We start from the raw sequence: 19,244 nt of genomic DNA, 5'->3' as shown, positions 1-19,244 counted from the left end.
ATGTCATGACATGACGTGCTGACTTAGTAGTTGATGAGTATGAAGAAGTTCGATCGTTCGATCAATGTCATTGTTCTGATTAATGGGGTGCATGCTCGTCCCTTAATGTTCCATATTATTAATGTTCCATATTATAATGGACTTTCTACGTGTTAAGTGTCGAGATTTCATATGTCTGATACATCTTTCCCCTCCATTTTTGCCTTTATTGGGAAAGAGCCTTCTTTGGACATTTTGGTCATTTCAAATTCACTATCTATCTGCATCTTCAATGGGTGTGTGTGTTTTTTATGCTAAATGTTGGGACAGCGGCTCCTCCCATACATATCCTTCCTACACTAGCTAGCCAACCTATGTTTGGCAGTTTTAAATTGATAAATCATTCTCTATAAATGTTTGTTCTGTTGTTTAGGTGCTGAAGTGCTCTTGGTGCGAGCAAAATATGGAGGCCACTAATGGAGATCATGAACCATGATCGTTGTCAGAAGCAAGAAATGCTTCTAGACATGTTAATTCCAGTACTAGCTGTGTAAGATAGCCAGGTATGGTACTTAGCCTGCCCAGAAGTATCTAAATTCTAAACGATTGCTTTGATATCCACAACTGTATTAACACCATAATCTGTGGATGATAGCTTAAGTTACTTTGGTTGATGGATGCAAGAATGTGCAACATTGCAGGACAGTTAACGACAGTTTGCATGTCATGTAAAGGCTTGTTTCCAAGTCTGTTATTTCGGAATTCCATGGGCGGTCTTATGAGTTATGGCAAGTGTGACGGTTCATGGTTTGGAGAAGTGGGGTTAAACGGTCTGGTGATGGTGAAGTACACAGAAGACCAAAGGATGCAAGGGAACCTGCAGCAACATGCATGTTAAACAGTCAGTTTCTGCCACTCAGGAGTCAGGATGCGAACGAATCAAGATTGACTCGTAAAATGAAAAAGACGTTTGAAGAATACCATATTCTTGTTTCAAAAATGTAACGTCATCTTGTTCACCATTTTTGTTTGCAAAACAGAGTCCTGGAAACATGCCAAGAAACCGGTGATTCTTCCCCATTGTTGAAGAAAAAAGGAAAAGAAATAGACGCCTGGTCATCCCTCCTTTCCAAAAAGCTGTAAAACTAATACAATCCTCTGTTTTTCTTGCCATGTTCGCTACTCAGACATTGGTAGTTGGGATTACTGAATGGCCTACGACTGCAAAATCTTCCATGTACATCCGTTAAACACTGAAGCGGAGCTTCGAATCCTGGACCAGAGCATGCATTAGCCTGGAAAATCCAAAGCTCTTCGCTTACAAGGATGAATATGAGCGTCCTTCTAAAGTTGCAAGTTGTTTTCAAATCTGAAGCAGATAAATGCCATCTACGTGGTTAAACTTCAAATTGTTTCAACGAACACATAAAAGGGATTTGGAAACAGCGAATAGATGGTCGATGCAGAGTTTTTTCTTGCAATTTAACATAACTTTACATTGGAAAAATGGGCATTTCATTTTTATTCAATCACCCATCATGTGGAAGATACTCGTACAAAAGCTTTTATCCAAAGAATGAAAATATTTGAGTTTCCTGTAAGTTTTCTAACTGGAGTAGCAAATTTAAACACGGCTGGTTCTGCAACGAGGGAGAAAGGAAACCTAGGGTTTACGAAACGCAACATGGACATACTGTTTCCTTTTCCCCTTCCCAGACCAGCCATCACCTTATGATTCGAATTTTTCCCGATTAACCGTCGTCGTCGTCGTCGTCGCCGTTTCCGGTGGTGAGCACTGCAATCCATGGACGCGAATCCCCCTCCTCTGCAAGGAATCGAAGAAGGGGGCAACGTTCCTTCGGTAATGCAGGGGGCGGGATGCCTCCTCGTCCGCGTCCACCTCCACGTGGGAGACGCTGATCCCGGAGAGCCTGCTGCCCAAGTTGTCGCCGACCTTGGAGGCGACCTTTGCGTCCCAGAAGCTTTTGCAGCGTGGCATCCGGTTCTCATTGGCCCTGTACTGAGGTAGGAACTCGGGTTCCATTGAATCCGCCATGGCCACGATGGAATCTGTCCCCGCCCTCACCACCACGGCTGATATCTTTCTGCAACTCAGAGCGAGCCGTAGGCAATATGTCGCCATTGCTTACACGCACCGAGCGAGAGAGGGAGACTGAGTGTCTGAGACCCGGCGAGAAATCTCAAGTCTGGAAAAGGTGGAATAGCAAGTCGCTTCGGTTCTTTGGTTTATGTGGACAGGTTGGAAAAGGATGATTTCCTGTGTTTGATGAGATCCATGAAAATCAAAGAAACTGCATCTACTACAAATTTTAAATTTGGTACACAATTGAACTATTACAACATGCAAATGAAAATAACTAGTTAGAAAGGAACAAAAAAAGCTTGATTATAAGAAAAAAATATTCATTTTTGAAAAAATGAAATCCAAAAAATGACCCCTTTCAAAAGGCAGAAATGCCTAACATGGAAAGCAGCCTCCTCTTAACTCACTCAAGGATCGAGTGCTTTATTGTAGTTTCTTTTAATGTTTATTTTAAAAAACCGTTTACGACATAAAACATCAGTGTAGTAGCTTGCTTCACTTAAGTGGGCAGATCTTATGGTATATCATTCAATTCAAGTGGACTATTGGTACATTATACCGTTTATCTTTATACCTTTAAGGTTTTTGATAGACGTATGGTACATCATTCAACTCGAGTGTTGCACTTACCACCATATGTAATTCAGAAAACACCAAAACATGAAAGTGACCATAGGATTCAAACTTCCAATCTCTTGACTGTGAGCTGCCATATAGTTATCCAGTTATAGTGAGTTTTATCTATTTTTGTTTATAGTATGATCTTTGTTTGGTTATAATGGAAACTTGGAAATTTTTAATTGTACCAATCAAGGAACTTAGTTGAGTTTACATATGTATCATGTAACAAAGCAATTTTTTTTTTAAAGGTGAGTGGTTCGTTCCACTACCCTTAGGAGAGACTTCAACTCTCCTCCCTACCCAAGGGTTTCACATAACTTGCTTCATGACTCATATAGTCCACAGAAAGAAAGAACTGGGATAAGACAGTAACCACCTCAGGATTTGAACCCAAGCTCCTTAAGAAGTGAACCGCCTTGTTGCCTAGTATGCTACAACCCTTTAGGCTTATGTAACAAAGTAATTCAATATACCATAAATAGAAAACCCTTTCAAGTGAATTGCTACGTGTAATGATATATTTGTAGGTCATCAATCATACATGTGGACTAAGTTGTTCTGGCCCAACTAGTCATGGTCACATTGCAGGAACTCATAAATCTCTCTCCCTATATCGCTCAAGCAACTTTAGGTTTGAGCCTCCTTTTGCTAAATGTGTGCCAATAAATCATTACATAATGTCAATGGCATGCATAATTAATTGCCAAACAACAAGTATATCATCTTGAGAGGGCATTCTTATGCTTATACATGCCATTTGATGTCAAATATACATGTACTTGATGTTTAAATAATTGTATTGTGGAAATTCACTAGTGCTCCAATAAGAAAGGGCTAGACCGTCACTGCTTGGACACTTAAACCCATGGCTCCAGGTAAGATGACTCAAACTTTTGTTCCATACCGAAGGGAAGAAACTGAAGGACATTGAATAGGAAATGAGAGCATAGCAGGGAGCCATGGCATTTCAAAAGGTTGACAAAACATGTAGCCTAGTCCCAGTTGAGGGGCAGTAATCCAAATGCTTTTATACCTTAAAAGGGTCGTAATCTGCATAAATCAGCAAATAAAGGCCTTTATATGAAGATAAAGAAATTCTGTGAGGCTAGTGTGGGCAACTGCCATGTAGCTCCACTTAAATAAAAGGCAGCTTATGTAATCCAAAAGTTTTTATACCTCAAAGGGTCGTAATATGCATAAATCAGCAATGAAGGCCTTTGTATGAAGATAAAGAAATTCTGAGAGGCTAGTGTGGGCAACTGCCATGTAGCACCACTTAAACAAAAGGCAGCTTATATAATCCAAAAGCTTTCATACCTTATAGGGTCGTAATCCGCGTAAATCAGCAATGAAGGCCTTTGTATGAAGATAAAGAAATTTTGTAAGGCTAGTGTGGGCAACTGCCCACACCTACCAACATGTGGCTCTGCCACTGCCTAGTCCACAATTTTTTTTGGCATAATTGTTGTAAAGGTTTCTCCACTTTTCCATCTATGTAATTAACAAAATTAGCCTCCATTTTCTTGTAAGCATGTAATCCTGAAATCAAAATTAACATTTGTCTGATGAAGCCTGGTTGAGGTCACCACTCACTTGGAGATATTTTTCTGCTTGATGGAGGAGACACACACTCTCTCTCTCTCTCTTTCCTTCCCTTTTTAAACCTCCTATTTGTAGTAGAGATTGGAGATCTATGAATTTAACCAGAGAGGACACAATTACATAAGTCTTTAATTGAAGAAGGGCATTCAAAGGCAAGAAGGGCACTCACATGTAAATATTTTTAATCACAAGGACACTTTTGGCAAGTTTGAGTGTAGGTGCTGTCTTTGATCTTCTTCATTATCTTTCTTTTTAGTTTTATTGATGAATATCAATGGCAAGAAATGATTTCATTGGGTGCTCTTCAAAAGGTTTTGAAAAAAAAAAAAACCTTAAAAGTACATGAATAATTTTATAATATTTACTTAAGAAAAATCATTTTTGCAAGAAAACCCTCAATGACATAGTCTTATGCCTCTAAGGTTTTAGCTTACTTGCATGTTAAATAAATATATGGTACATCTTTCAACAACTTAAGCGTCACAAAAGGTAACATACATGAATATGACAACAACCACAAAATTCACAACTTTGAACCGTTGAAGGAAGGCATTCAACTCATATATTTCGGTATAATTAATTATCGAAAGGTATTAAAACATTTTATTAATACAAATTTTGGCAGTCCAGATCTACGACATCAACAATTTAACACCAACGCTCGGTGGAATGAGTTTTTGATCTTTAGTCATTTTAGGTACTACGGAGCATTTTCGTCATTTGAAGCAGTTTCTCGAGAAATATTTCCTCTACCGAGGAGACCAAGCGCAGATTTTTGACACGGTTGATGGTATATGTAAATAAATCAAAAGTGAGCTGTTATTTTTAATTCTTTCCAAACAAGGTGGACCCGTAAAGGATTCAAAGGCGTTGGACGATCGTACAAAGACTGGCGGCAACTGCGTCTGCATGCTTACTACGCCCCTCTGTCTCCCTCTTTTTCTTTCATTTTAGTGCTTCCTCTCTCCTTTTCTCTGTTTCCGGATACTCCAGAAGCGGGACCAGACGAAGCAGCAGAAGTCTCTTTGCCGTCGTCGTCTCGTGACCGTCGCCTCCCTCTGTGTGTGTGAGTGAGAGATGGGGTCGACGTTGCCATGCGGGGAGGCGACTCCCATGGAGGAAACAGTGCAGGCTCTGCTGGATATGCTGGTCTCTCCTCTCCTACCAAAGTTCTCCTCCAACCGTAATCCTCCCGCCAAATCACTGGAAGAGTCCATTGGGAAGCAGGTTTCTCTCTCATCCGTATCTTCTGGTCTCTTTTTTTTCATTTTTCGTGCAAATTTCATTATAAAACAGGAGTCGATGTCTCTGAAACTTGTCTACCGTTTTCTTGGTTTCCTTTCTCCGGCCAGTAGCGCCCTCCTTTATGTTTTTCGCCTTTCTTGGTTAAGCTATCAATTTTTTCTTTTCCTCTTCGGGTTTGCATTATTTAGCAACCAATGCGTTCTGGGGAAAGAAGTTATTAATTTCCGTAGGTTCTTGATCGACCCGACGAAGTGTGGTTCTCGTTTTGCGAGTACTTGCTCATTTCGAGTCAAACTTAACTCGCTCTTCTTTTTCTTCCTTTTACGCATTCTCAGAATTTGGATTGCGGTAGACCTTCGCGGAATGCTGTAACCGAAAGGCCTTATTCGGATTAATCCAACTGTTGAAGGAATGAGATCAAAATATGAAATGCTGTAGTGAAAATCAAAATGACTGTCGTTTGCATTTGAAGTGTTGCTTTTTCGCTGATTGGCAAATGGTGATCAATGTGCGAATGATTGATAAGATTGTTCTGTTATACTTTCTACGTTAATAAAGCTTTCTCTGGTTCTGAAGCTTTTGAAGGGTTCTCCTTTTTTGAAGATTTCCTGCTATTTTGTAATTACTTTGTGGACTTTTTGGGGCACTTGGGTGAGTTCTGTCTTGGAGCTTAAATAGCATTAAATAGAGAAGATTGGCATGTCATGATACAAAACCTTGTATCGGAAGCCTACAGATCAAAATTTCTTGAGAAACCTTAGAAGTGTTCTAACGTTGTCTTACTAACGGTAGTTATGCAGCGTGGTCTTTTCTTTGAGCAACCAGCTATACTGTGGAAATACCCTGCCCAGTCACCCGGCTTTCTCTGTGATTACGGTTCCTTTAGAATGTACTGCTTATGTAACCCTTGCGGTTTTTCCATCTAAATGTTCCGAAGCTGTACTTGTATGTGTTATCTACTTCACGGAGTGATATAACAAGGAATTATTCAATCTGGCTGCAATGTTCGTGTTATTTCCTAGTGTTTCCAGGGGTTTGACAGCTATATTAGTTTATAGGTTCTTTCTTTGTTCCCTATTACGAGGACTCTGGGAAGGGTTTTTCTCATTCTGCTCCCTTTTTGTTTCAGATGCATGCGGTTGTGTTGCTGTACAATTACTTCCACAGGAAACAGTTTCCAGAAGTTGAATTTCTTGATTATCAAGCTTTCATAAAGGTTGCTGTTATTGCAAAAAAAATGTTATTGTCATTCGTGAATTGTGGCCAAGGAGGACAGAAAACAATCACAGAGAAAATGATCATGGAAGCTTTTGATATTTGTAATGGATTGAATGCTCTGACCAGCCTTCCTCGTAAAGATAGTTGGCCAGTCTCAAAAGTTTCAGTTCTTCTTGTTGACACAGCGAAACAGAACTTCTTGCTAGAGTTTGGTTCTGTTATTCATGGAGTTTGGTCATTGATAGAAAAAGATATTACTACTGCTGCTACACATGCATCAGGACAAAACGATTTAGAGAAGCAAATTACACCTGCCAAGAAGATTTTTCGTGGCACAACACAGTCAAAGCAAGCTTCTAGCCCAGTAACTTTGGATGAAGAGGCACTCCTGCAAGTTGCACATTCTGCTGTCAATGATAAAACTGGTAATGGTGTCAAACTAAAAATGTGGTTGTATGATTTTGATTTCCTTAGCTTCGAGAAATGGCTAATACCTAGTTTCTAACCTCCACAAATACTGGTCGAAGATACCTGGGTACTGTTGAATGCTGGGTTCCTTAATCAATTATCATTATCTTAACTATGTGATTCAAGTGGTTATGGAAGATAGCAATTGTTGATGGTATTCTACTGTTTCTGCTTCTGCTTCTCTATCACCTATATCTGATTTTGCAAAGGCATTTTATATTCATCTATTGCAGGCCTTGATTCTTCATGTTTTTTGGTCCTTCAAAGAGACAATGTAGATTCATTGAGTAAAGTTAGATCAACTACTCGATTTTACCTCATGCAGTGTTTAAAGGAACCTGGTGAACAACTGAAAAAAGTACCTATTAAGGATGCACTGAACAGGTTTGTCTCAAGTCTCAACAATGTCAAACTTATGTACTCCATGTACTCTTGTATATTCAAATTTTGATGTCCGTGTGGCCTTGTTACTATATCTGGTCTTTAGTGGACATCAAATTGTTAAAAGTTAAAACATATATATGTGTGTATATTAAATAGTGTTAACATATACACTTGGATGTGTTGATGTAAATATTTTCTGCCTTTTTGTATTTTTGTTCTTATTAATGTATACATGTAGTGCCCAAAGGGCATTACTTTAATTATTTGTTCTAGCCATTAGGAGTGTCCAACTACTAGATAATTTTATTTTTTATATTTTTATTCTTAATTTCTTATTGATGTGCTAAGTATAATGCCCAAAGGGCAGTACAGTAATTAATTGTTCTAGCCGTTGACCAACTACTAGATAACTGGCTGTTGGGCACTCTCAATGAGTAGAGCACTTCCCTTGTCTATAAATAAATGATTCCTTGTATTAGTTTTATATCATGGTATGAATTAGGAATATAATGAAAACTCTGTTATTTTTTGTATTTTTGATTTATATAACTTTATCTTGTTCAAGCTGAGTTGCATGGATGCATGTGTGGGTGCATGATGCAGGTATGGGCATGACAATGTTAGTTAATGTGGGTAGAGTATGGTAGGATATATATGTATATGTGCAAAATATCACAAAAATTAAAAAACAAGAGTAACATTTAAATGAACATGTAACATAAATAAAAATGATAAATGCCATGACCACTGACTCTCCAAAACAGAATGAAAAAACTGAGTTATAAACAAGTTACATCAAATAAAAATAAATAGACGAGATCAATTTCGACCCAAAAAGTACCTAAGTGTGTCCAAGTACTACTTTTTCATGTTGGTACTACAACAAGGGTATTGGGACCTTACTAAAGTATTCATGTGACTTAGTGTTCAAGTATTATTGTCAAGACTTGAGAGTACCTGTATGATAGATCGATCAAGCAATTGCTTTGTAGTGGTGGTCTTATAGAAGCCCTTTTATTTGCATCAAGCAAGAGCAACTTCCATTCTTACACGGTATCAAAGCTTTGGTTGTTCAAGAAAATCTTGGTGCTGGCCTTGATTTTCTGCAAAAAGTTGATTTCTTCCCTCTTGTAGTCTAACTTCGTCTTCTCGTTTCCTAATAGGTTTCCCTAATTATGTGAAACAAGGATAACACATTCCTATGAAATTAACTCATCAAATTAAATGATATGGTCTTCAACCATGATGTATAGTTGGTAACTTGTTGAGCCAACTTAGGTTGGCTCAGATCAGGCAGAGGTGGGTCAAGATCCAATTCATGACCCATTTAAAGGAATCAGTCCATGATTGTTCAAATCGTTGGCTTGCCAAATTTTTTATTAGGATCCTTCTAGTTTGGCTCAATCCAATTTTTAGCGACATATTGTGAACAATATCGTGTATTTGACCCAGTTTTATGCATTAAAACGATCCACGTTCACCTATAAAGGCATCATTTTTCTCATCCAAACCTTCTCTGCATTTGCAAGGCGAGGATTTCACAAAGTGATGCAGTGGTTGGTGGTAGGTCACTGGCATCAACCACACTGGCTCATTCTTTCTTTGTAGGTGGCATTGTGTCAGCCATGGATGTCATGTTTCCTTTTTCTTCCCTCTCTCTCTCTCTCTCTCTCTCCCCCCCCCCCCCCCCTCTCTCTCTCTCATGGTGGCACTGCATCTGCCCTGGCTGATCCAATCCCTTCTCTCTCTCGTTGGCACTGCATTGACCTTCCTCTCTCTCATTGGCACTGCATTGACCCCTCCTCTCTCTCTCTTGGTGTCAGTGCATTAGTCAACCCCTTTTCAACTTAAAAGCACACCATAGAAATTTATAACTTAGCTGAGTTGCCAACATAACTCAATGACCTGATGACTGTCATGAAGCACCACATTCAAGAGATATTTTCTGGATATAATGATGGGCTCAAAGTGAAGTTCTTTAACTTGATAAGAAGGTGAGTCAGGATGGGAGCTTGATGGAGAAAAAAAAATAAACACCATGGGAAATTTTGAGAAAAAACTTGATGAATGGCACATAAAGTATTGTTAAGCAATGGTTAATACTTCAAAGACTTGCGCAGTTGATTCATTGACTCTGCTAACTCGCTTGACTTGGCCCTCTACCGAGTCAACACAATAGGGAGACTCGCTTTTATCCAAAACTTGTTTGACTCCCCTTGTCAACTTCTCTGGCTGTGAGTGATCATTTTGCCCAAAATTTGGTGATACATGTTATCTTGACTTTAATGTTTGTTTTTGTTGAGTTGTTGGTTTCAATTGATATATTGATGCTTGATACTCAAGTATGTTGGAGTATGCAACTATAGAGTGGCTCAATGGTGTGGCTTCTTGTTATTACTTGAGTAACTATAACTTATTGAATACTTTACTTAATGTTAATTGACTTGTTTCTAAATTATACAAGTAATCAGGTCATTCTACAACCTTTTTATGTTAAAATAACAAGTTATATATCTTTCTTCCAAAAAGAATGGTAACAAAACTGGGATCAAGTCACCAAGTTGACCCCATGAGTCAATAATGGATGACAGGATAGTTGTCTCAAGTCATAGGGTTTCAAAATATTGCTCCAGGTCAATGTTTTGGATTATAAATAGTATAAAATTGAGTACTTGTGCTAACATGGCTGAATTTTCTCTTGTTAGTTAAGCATGAGATTGCCTTCAAAATATGAATACTAGAATGACGTTGCCTACCAAAATCATTTGTGGAGAATGATATGTGTCACCAAAAATCATGACATGACTATATATGAGTCCTTTTTCTTCAGTTACCATGTCACAAGGTAAGTTTCTTTCCTTGAGTCTACATGGGTGCATATTCAAGAGCTTGAAATTGGGTAACATTATTTAAGAAGGAACAATTTTAGTTCTTTTAATGGTTCAAGGTAGGTAGAAATTTGAGCAAATTACTTTATCAACCAAACTTGCTTTTGTAGAAGAGGCTTTGTCCAAATTGTCTAAGAAGAAACTAGACTTAAGGTGCTCTCAAATGGTGAAGCGGCTTCAGTTATAGCCATTTTCAACATTTGGAGATAATATAAGACCTTATGGCTGCCCATTTTCAATAATTGTGAGGGATACAATCTACAATGATAATTCAGGGAAAATATATCATCATAATTGTGGAGAACGCAGATAGATTGATTCATATTACCCAAAGTTAAAGGAAGAAGATGGAGGCTTGTCACGGTTGATGACACTTCCAAAGACAAAGAAGAGTTTGTGGATTCCCACTACTCAACTTATCAATATTCTTCAACCCCTTCGGAGTCGTCGGAGAATCTTCCTTTGGCGGCTTAGGATTCTAGAGCTTCTTTTCATGTGGCTTCTCACAAAACTCTCTTTTCATTTAAATATATAATTAAATTAATCTTTTTTTTATGCCACCAATAGAACTCTTTTGAAGATGGAAGCTTTAGAAAATCTTGAACATGAAAATACCTATACTAAATGCAAGATTATTACCAAAATTAGGTCCAATTTTTTATGTGTTTCTGAATTATAGATCATGGTTGTAATATCTCTTTCTATAGAAATAAATGTAGGGTGCAAGAGTGCCCCAGTTCACCAGGCCTATTGGCTAGGACGTATGTCACTCGGACTCACCAAAACAGCAAAAGCACCCGAGTCGACACGACTCGGGTGGGCCTCTGACATGGCACCAGGTGTGGTCAACACAAATACGGTGTGGTCAAACCACGTTGAGGTCATTTTTGTCCACTTTTTGATTTTTTTTTTTTTTAAGAAATAATGCTACATACTTTTGCTGCATTCGTTATATTGTTTTTTAGTACTTGACTGCATATTTTTGCAGTTTAATACTAGATATTATATGCTGCTCTAACTTTTTGCTGTTTATAAATTTTCTTAATCTTGGAACATGTTTGCTTATATGTATTAATTGCATAAGTTTCATTTATCAATTTTGTCATATATACATATACATATGTTGCTTATAAGTTCTATAAATGTATACCAGTTTTTTTAATCAGTCTTATATATGTTATATGTAATATATGATACATATTTATACAGTTATAAATTTATATTACTAGGTATATAACAAATACTTGTTTAATGCCTACTTATATTATGAGTAAGATTGTAAGATCTGAAATCAAACTCCAAAGTCCAGAGTATATATATTACATGGAAGAAATACAATGATACAGGTTTTGGAATCTATGATAACTTTGTATTATATATATAAATATATACCCATACCCTCGCCACACCTGCACCTGCACCTATGTTTTTTGAAATTTGCTGCACCCCGCACCACACTCGCACTCGTACTTGCACCCTTTCCCACTTCCTGCACCCATGTGTCATAGGGTAGAGCCATGGGAGGAGCTTTTAGTACCTTAATTTTTTGGATTTGTCAAAAAGAAAACCATGTCTTTAGTATAAAAAATTACACTATCCTAGTGTATCTAAATTTTTCTTTTTTCCAACTTGGAGAAATTTTGTAATGAAAAAAATTATGCGTGCATAAATTGTATTATTAAAAAAATGCAAAAGCTTCCACTTCCACACTGGGATTGTGTTTCTTCTAGACATGTGAATTAGTACCTTCAAATGTGGGACCTGGTCTTCATGTTATCTAGAAGAGGATATTCTTTTTATGTGATATTTGTGGATGAGTATGCAAGATGTACACTAGTCTACATTTCGTAACTGTGCTTTCATTTTCTTCTTTTGAATGCAAACAATTGCCCAATTTTCTCCAAGATTTATAGTAATACTAGTTCTGCAAACTTTATTAATCTTTAATGCCTGTTACAAGGATGAGTAACCGTGTCCTTTTGGATGTGTACATCTCATGGGCATTCCTTTTTTTTTATGCAGCCTACAGAGTTCCATAGTTGCCAAGGCGTCCGATGGTTATGAGACAACAGAAGCTGTCACCTTTTTCCAATTATTTCCATATGAAAAGATAATCTCAGATTGGATGTCCAGGTATGGCAGGATTATACTTTATACAGGGCCATTTGCACAAACAAGGGCACCTAATGGCTGTGTTAATCTTCTAAATCTATCTCTATAACTGTGAATTGATTGTGCACTGATTAGTTGCTTCTTTACAGAGAAAGTGTCCAATCAGTGGGTGGACCAGAAAATATAACAACTTTGATGGACAGTAAAGTTCAAAGTGTCACTTCTCCAGACAACCCTTCTTGTAACTTGAAGGGAAACAAAACTTCCAATGTATCACAGTTATTAAATATAACAACTTTGATGGACAGTAAGGTTCAAAGTGTCACTTCTCCAGACAACAGTTCTTGTAACTTGAAGGGAAACAAAGCTTCCAATGTATCACGGTTATCTGATGAAGATTCTAAAAGCTTGAATATCACTGAAAACCATGCCACAAATGAAAATGGTCATGGGAAAGTGTCGAAAAAGAAGAAACGTAAATCACAATCTATGAAAATGCAGGTGGATCACAATGTTGAAAAACTTGGTTCTCCAGAAAACATCAACTCACACAGCCTGAAGAAGAACAAAATTCTCAATGAAACAGCTCAATCTCATGAAATTTCAAATACAGTTATTTGCAGTACAGATCCTACTGTAATTGAAAATGACTATGGGAAAGGTGCTAAGCCATATGGCTCGGATGCTCCTTCCAAAGATTCAGAGCCCTCTGCTTTATTGGGTTCTGGGGAGGTTCCTTTTGTCAAGGATTCATTTGTTGTTGCTGAAGATCAAGTTGTCAGACCTTGTTGCAAGCAACTGGAGCCGTTTCACAATGTTGGGGGCACATTAAACAGCTCAGAAAATGTTACAAGGAATGAGGTAGTATCATGGATGTAGAGTTTCTTTTTCTACTGGGTTGAATGTTACTCTGCTGGATCATGTGCCTTTTTGGATGTTTCAGATGAAACATATAGAAACTGGCCCCTCTAAGAATCTAAATTGTAACCATTGCACTATCTGTTTTTATAAAGTCTTCATGGAGGAAACATTTTAGTACCATTTAGTAGTCTGCTGAATTTTAAGTTTGAATTATGATAAGTTCATGCGGTTTTAACAAATGGTTCATATGTAATTATATATTCATGTCAAAAGCAAACAAAGGCTTCTTTCAGCATGTAGATGTGCACTTTATTTTCTGGATTCTCTTTTGGCTCTCTTGTGTTTAATCAAGAAGTACATTAATTAAATCCCATCATCTTTGTAACATAGTGAAATAACAAATATACCAGCTACTATGTGAACTCATGTATTATATAGAACACGGGTTATGGATTGTCAACTCCTGTCTGATTGATCTTGACAAAGACCACGCCTAGTAAAGGTTCTGTTGTTTAATTTTATTATCATTTTACTTATTATTTTCATGGAGGCATCAGTTCTTGTTTTAAAAATTCAAGCATTTGGTTTTGTTTTAGAAAAGCCTGAACAATGAACACTTAAATTTGATTATTGATTTCTCACACACGCACACCTCCACTCTGCACTACAACCTATTTTGCTGCCATAGTCTGTTATTCTTATTTTCTCTAACATTTTTCCTTTCGATGGATATGTAATTATTTTTTTGTCTTATGCGTTAGTAATTCTCCTATTTTCTTGTTTAGTAAGTGTCCACCATTCATGTGACTAACTGAAAGAAGCATTTCTCAGTTTGGAACAAAAAAACCACCAATGATGCCACAAATTGGAGACATAAGTGCCAAGCCTTCTGGGGAACTTGGTGTTGATTTCTCCAATCAGGATGAACTTGCAAAAAGTAACCTCTCTGTTCTGCAATTTGAAGATCACACAAAGAAGGGTAATAACTTGACAATGATGTTGTCATCCAAGGAACATGCTTTATTGCAGACTGCTGTAAAAGTCCTGCACAAGAAACATGCAAAACTAGTATGTGCTTGAACTTTCTCTCTATTGCTTTGTACATGATGCTCAAGGGTTGCATTTTTATTATCTTTTTTTTGGCAAAAAATTTTTGTGCTTGCAGGTGCATGAGCATCGGCAGTTATCATTAAAGCAGCGGCAGGTGGAGGATGCAATTTTTCTGTGTGAAAAGCAAATTCAAACTATCATGGCAGGTACAGCTTTTAGGTTTATTTGTGAGATAGCCATCTTTTACTGAACATATATGTGGTGCAGCCTGGTACTTGCTGTTTTTTTTCTTCTGCTGTACCCTATTTGTATACATTATAATTTAGTTTGCAAATTATATTTGGTTGCTTCTCTATGCTGGGTAAACAAGCACTTACGAGCAGTTTTTATGCTTGATCTCGTACAGATATGTCAGCCCTAGTTAGCATCTTGTCAGCTAATTCACCAGTTTACTGCCATTGATCTCATGCAAACTGTAGGAGTTTTAGATAAGGTTCCATGGTTGGATTCATGTTTGTTGTATTATTTTCTTAACTAGAATTCTTTGGTGTGTTTCTGTTGCTAATCATATGCTATTTTTGTCTTGTCATGGTTGCACATTAGTTATTTAGCCTCCGTGTTATGTCTCTACTCTAAGATAAGCTGTAGATGGATTCTCCATAATGTTTTCAACTTTTCATGGATCTAAGAAAATGAGACAATTAATATGCTAAGTCACATGGTGCTCGTGCAGGTATGGGTACGGAGATATGGGTAAAGAGAATTTTAGAAAATGCAGGTATGGGGTACGGCAGGGTATGTATATGTATATATGCAAAATATTAAAAAATTCAAAACAAAAGCAACATTTAAAAAAACAAGTAATATAAATAAAAGTTGTACATTCTAATGACCAATAAATTCACAAAAATTGAATGAAATCTGAGTTAAAAACAAGATAGATCAAGTAAAAGTAAGTAGTTTATATTGATTTCCTGCTAAAAAACACCCAGGTGTGTCCAAGTACCCGTTTTGCTGTGTTCGTATGGTGATATGGGTTTGGGGACCTTATTTGCAACACCCCGGAAGTTTAGTCTCGTATTGAAGATTGTGAGAGATCTTCAAGGGCTTATAAAGTGGGGTTATTAATGAAATGATTGTCCTGGTTCTTAGCCTTTTTGGGGTTGGAGCTGAAACTTGTAGGAGGTGGGTTGAGATCCGTCGAACCAGGGGCCCGAGCTCAGGAGTGGGTTGGGTTGTTATAGTGGTATCAGAGCCGGTTCAACACTCGGTGCTAGGGTCCCACACGCGTGGACGCGTGTGCCTTAAGGGGGGTGGATTGTAACATCCGATAACTTTAGTCTCGTATTGAAAATTGTGAAAGATCTTCAAGGGCTTATAAAGGGAGATCATTAATGAAATGATTGTCTTGGTTCTTAGCCTTTTTGGGGTTGGAGCCGAAACTGCTAGAGGCGGGTTGGGATCTGTCGAACCAGGGGCCCGAGCCCAGGAGTGGGTCGGGTTGTTATATTACTAAAGTACCCATGTGACTTAGTTAATATGGTTACTGGCATGACTGTTGCTCCGTAATATACCCATTTACATCAATAAATTTCTATGTCTGACCCTAATCCGATCCAAAACATACCCACATGCATCCCATAGTTGCCATATTGACAATGGGTACTTGGATCCGAGTGGCTTACCCATGTGACTCAGCCCATGGTTCTGTAAAGTAGCAAAGGTTGTCTAATGATATGCTTCTCTAGGAGATGGTATCACAATTTGTAGCTTTCTTGCCTATCTATAAGATTGTTTAACATGCTTAATAGCTTCCTGTAGAAATAAAACATCTTTTGATATTATTTTGCAGGTGGAGATGAAGCATCTACTCTGATCATTGAAACTGTGATAGAAGGTTGTGATGTTGCACCTTCAGAAGAAGAAACCTTGGAATCTCACCCAAATCTGGGCACTGCATCCATGATCAGAACTAAGAATGAATTTCTAGATGCTAGTTCTGAAGAAAAATATGCAATTCAGGGCAATAAAAGGAAAAGGCTGTCAGAGGCAATTCTTAATTTATATAGCCCATGCCAGGCAAGTACTTTCAAGTTGAACTTAATTCTTGTGGTTTATACTGTTGATGGATGGCAGCGTAAAAGCTTGAACTTTAGCAGGTTTAAAAGTAAGAACCTGTAGAGAAAGTTTACTGAATCACCAATGCACTGATACCATGACATTGTCTTTTCCCATGGTGACAAGCGAAAGTCACTTTTTCAGAATATCTCCAAAACGTTCTTAGTACAGTACTAAACTAGTTAGGCTGCCCAGCCATGGCTTCCGGCAAGTTATTAAAGAATAAAGATAAAAAAATTCTTCTATATTTACTGTTTTTATACCTCTACCAAAATTATGTGTCTCCACCTTGCTTAAGTGCTTTTAATTATTTCAGTTTAGACACCTATATATGACTTGTATATTTAATTAAAAATAAATAACAAAATAGCAATAAAATTGCGATAAAATTGACTTTTAATGTTTTTTTCAAAATATCGCAATATTTTTACTTTTTCTCATTTTCTTTATTTTTTTTCTTCAATTGAAAATATCGCAATAGTTGTGGTTTCAACTATGTTAACTAGCCTCTTAGCCGTTGAATGGGAGATATGATCTCAAGAGAAAAGGAGTCTCTTTTCTCAAGGTATTTTCATCCTTTCAGAAGTACGTCACGTGTTGGTTTTTATTTTGTTGAGGGCATCCTAATCACACATCTTCCTTTATTCAATGGCATGGAGCTGGTTAAAACAATTAAAGCTACTAAATGGTTGACCATGTAAGGATTAGTATATAATCTTGAGATAAAATAGATCGTAAGTTTGATTTTCCATTCCTTAGAAGCATAATGTCTGGGCCTTGATTGTGCAAGGTTGTGGTTCTTTTAAAGGCGAACCTATTTTCTTTTCTCTTCATGACTCATTTATACTCTGTTACTTTTATTTCTGGACTCTTTTGATGAGGAATAAGTTCAGGGAAGTTTTTTTCGCCTGTAGGATTTGGATGAGATTTGCAGGCAAAACAATTGGGTGTTGCCAACCTATACTGTCTTCCCATCCAGAGGTATTCCCTTGTTTTTGATGGAAAAGAAATTCCCAGTTGTATAATTGTTGATTGAGAGTGGCATATGGTTGCATTTCTTGCTTTTATTTTATTATTGTATCTAAATGACTAAAGGATGCCTTTTGCTTTATTTTTGATGCTGTAGGCTATGTTAGAATAACTAAAGGATGCCCTTTTCTTTTACTTTGGTATTGTAGTATATGCTAAAATAGCTAAAGGATGCCCTTCGTATTTTTTAGTTCCTAAACAATTAATCATGTTGGTTCTGCACTAGTTTTAGTATTTGTAATGGTGGGACAAAATTCAATTGGACATGATGCATTCGCTAGTTTTAATATCTGTAATGGTGGGACAAAAATTCACTTGGACCATGATGCATTGCTCCGTATACTTCAGGTGTCATGATTCCATATGCGCCTAGTCTTTCTGAGTCATGATTTTAGCAGAAGGGTGAAACTAACTGGAGAAAAGTTCTATATGCTTTGCACATTACTGCTTCTAGTTTCAAGACTACTTTTTATTTTTTATTTTTTGTTTGTTTATGGTAGATGGATCGAGAATATTATTATTCATATATGGAGCCACCCTTGGTGGCCATGTACTGCTCTTTGAGGCAGCTGTGCATATGTGTGTGTGTGTGTGTGTGTGTGTGTGTGTGTGTTACACAACCTAGAGTTACAATTTAAATTGCTAAATCCTTTTCTACATAAGCTTCTTGTTTAGTTACAGAGGTTCTCTTGGTGTGAGAAAAATTTGGATGGCACCTGTGGTAATGATGATCTTGATCCTTGTCAGTGACAAGAAATGTTTTTGGACTTGTTAATTCTAGCACAAGTTGTAGAAGATAGCCAATTATGGTACTTGGCCTGCTTGAATGTTTCTAAATTCTAGTTGATTTCTTTGGTCTCCATTACTGTGCACCATAGTTTGTGGATCGTAGCTGTATGTTGTATTGTCATGAACAGCTTCTTTAGTTGATGGATGCAAAACTTGCAAATAGTGCAGGGCGGTTTGCATGCCGTGGGAATTTTTTTTTAACTATCCTTTGGGAATTCTGTAGGTGGTTTTGTGGCAAGTGTGACGGTTAATTGTTTGGACTTAAATTGTTCTGGTGATGGTGATATACGGAGCAAGCCACAAGAGGCAAGGGAATCTGCTGCAACATGTATGTTGAATAAATTGCGTGACATGGCGCATCATGTGTAGCCTCCTTGAAAAAATGTACTTTAAAAACCTGGTAGTCTGGTTTCTGTAAATTGTTTTAATTTTTAATATATAGATGTGCTCGTACTTTCATCCCCTATTTTCAGTGTTGGTTTGTGTAAATTGTGGTTCGCTATATAGATATGTTCATCTTCATTTCATCTGCAAACTTATCCAAACAGTGCCACAATTTGCAATTCAACATTTCCTTATCGTTTGCTTTTCACAATATCCATATTTTTGACCAATTCCCTTCAAAAGCAGAGTTGAATTTCGGGATTCTACAGCTAAACTTACTAAGAGCATGATCTGATTGCTTCTCGTTAGTCTGTATCACACTCCATGTCATCTCCTTGACCATTAGACACGCCATATATCTTGCATTCTGAATTGCCAAGGGATGGATTCTC

General features: G+C 37.4%; 2 protein-coding genes across 2 annotated transcripts; one reads left to right on the top strand and one right to left on the bottom strand.

Annotated features, from left to right (window-relative positions):
* Positions 1-1,441: 1,441 nt before the first annotated feature.
* Positions 1,442-2,204, bottom strand: LOC116251295 (uncharacterized). The gene has a single exon (XM_031625465.2). The coding sequence runs from the start codon at positions 2,120-2,122 to the stop codon at positions 1,709-1,711; it is 414 nt and encodes a 137-aa protein (XP_031481325.1). The 5' UTR covers positions 2,123-2,204; the 3' UTR covers positions 1,442-1,708.
* A 2,963-nt stretch (positions 2,205-5,167) lies between these two features.
* LOC116251144 (uncharacterized) lies at positions 5,168-18,934 on the top strand. The gene is made up of 10 exons (XM_031625235.2): positions 5,168-5,533; positions 6,681-7,194; positions 7,471-7,621; positions 12,532-12,642; positions 12,771-13,482; positions 14,314-14,550; positions 14,648-14,738; positions 16,385-16,611; positions 17,565-17,631; positions 18,692-18,934. Exons 1-10 carry the CDS (start codon positions 5,384-5,386, stop codon positions 18,835-18,837), a joined length of 2,406 nt encoding a protein of 801 aa, XP_031481095.1. The 5' UTR covers positions 5,168-5,383; the 3' UTR covers positions 18,838-18,934.
* The last annotated feature ends 310 nt before the right edge of the window (positions 18,935-19,244 follow it).

This window comes from Nymphaea colorata, chromosome 3 (genome assembly GCF_008831285.2).
Source record: "Nymphaea colorata isolate Beijing-Zhang1983 chromosome 3, ASM883128v2, whole genome shotgun sequence".
In the NCBI taxonomy this organism is placed as follows: Eukaryota; Viridiplantae; Streptophyta; class Magnoliopsida; order Nymphaeales; family Nymphaeaceae; genus Nymphaea; species Nymphaea colorata.
The sequence above is the reverse complement of the archived record's forward strand: the minus strand, read 5'-3'. Positions and strand labels throughout refer to the sequence as shown.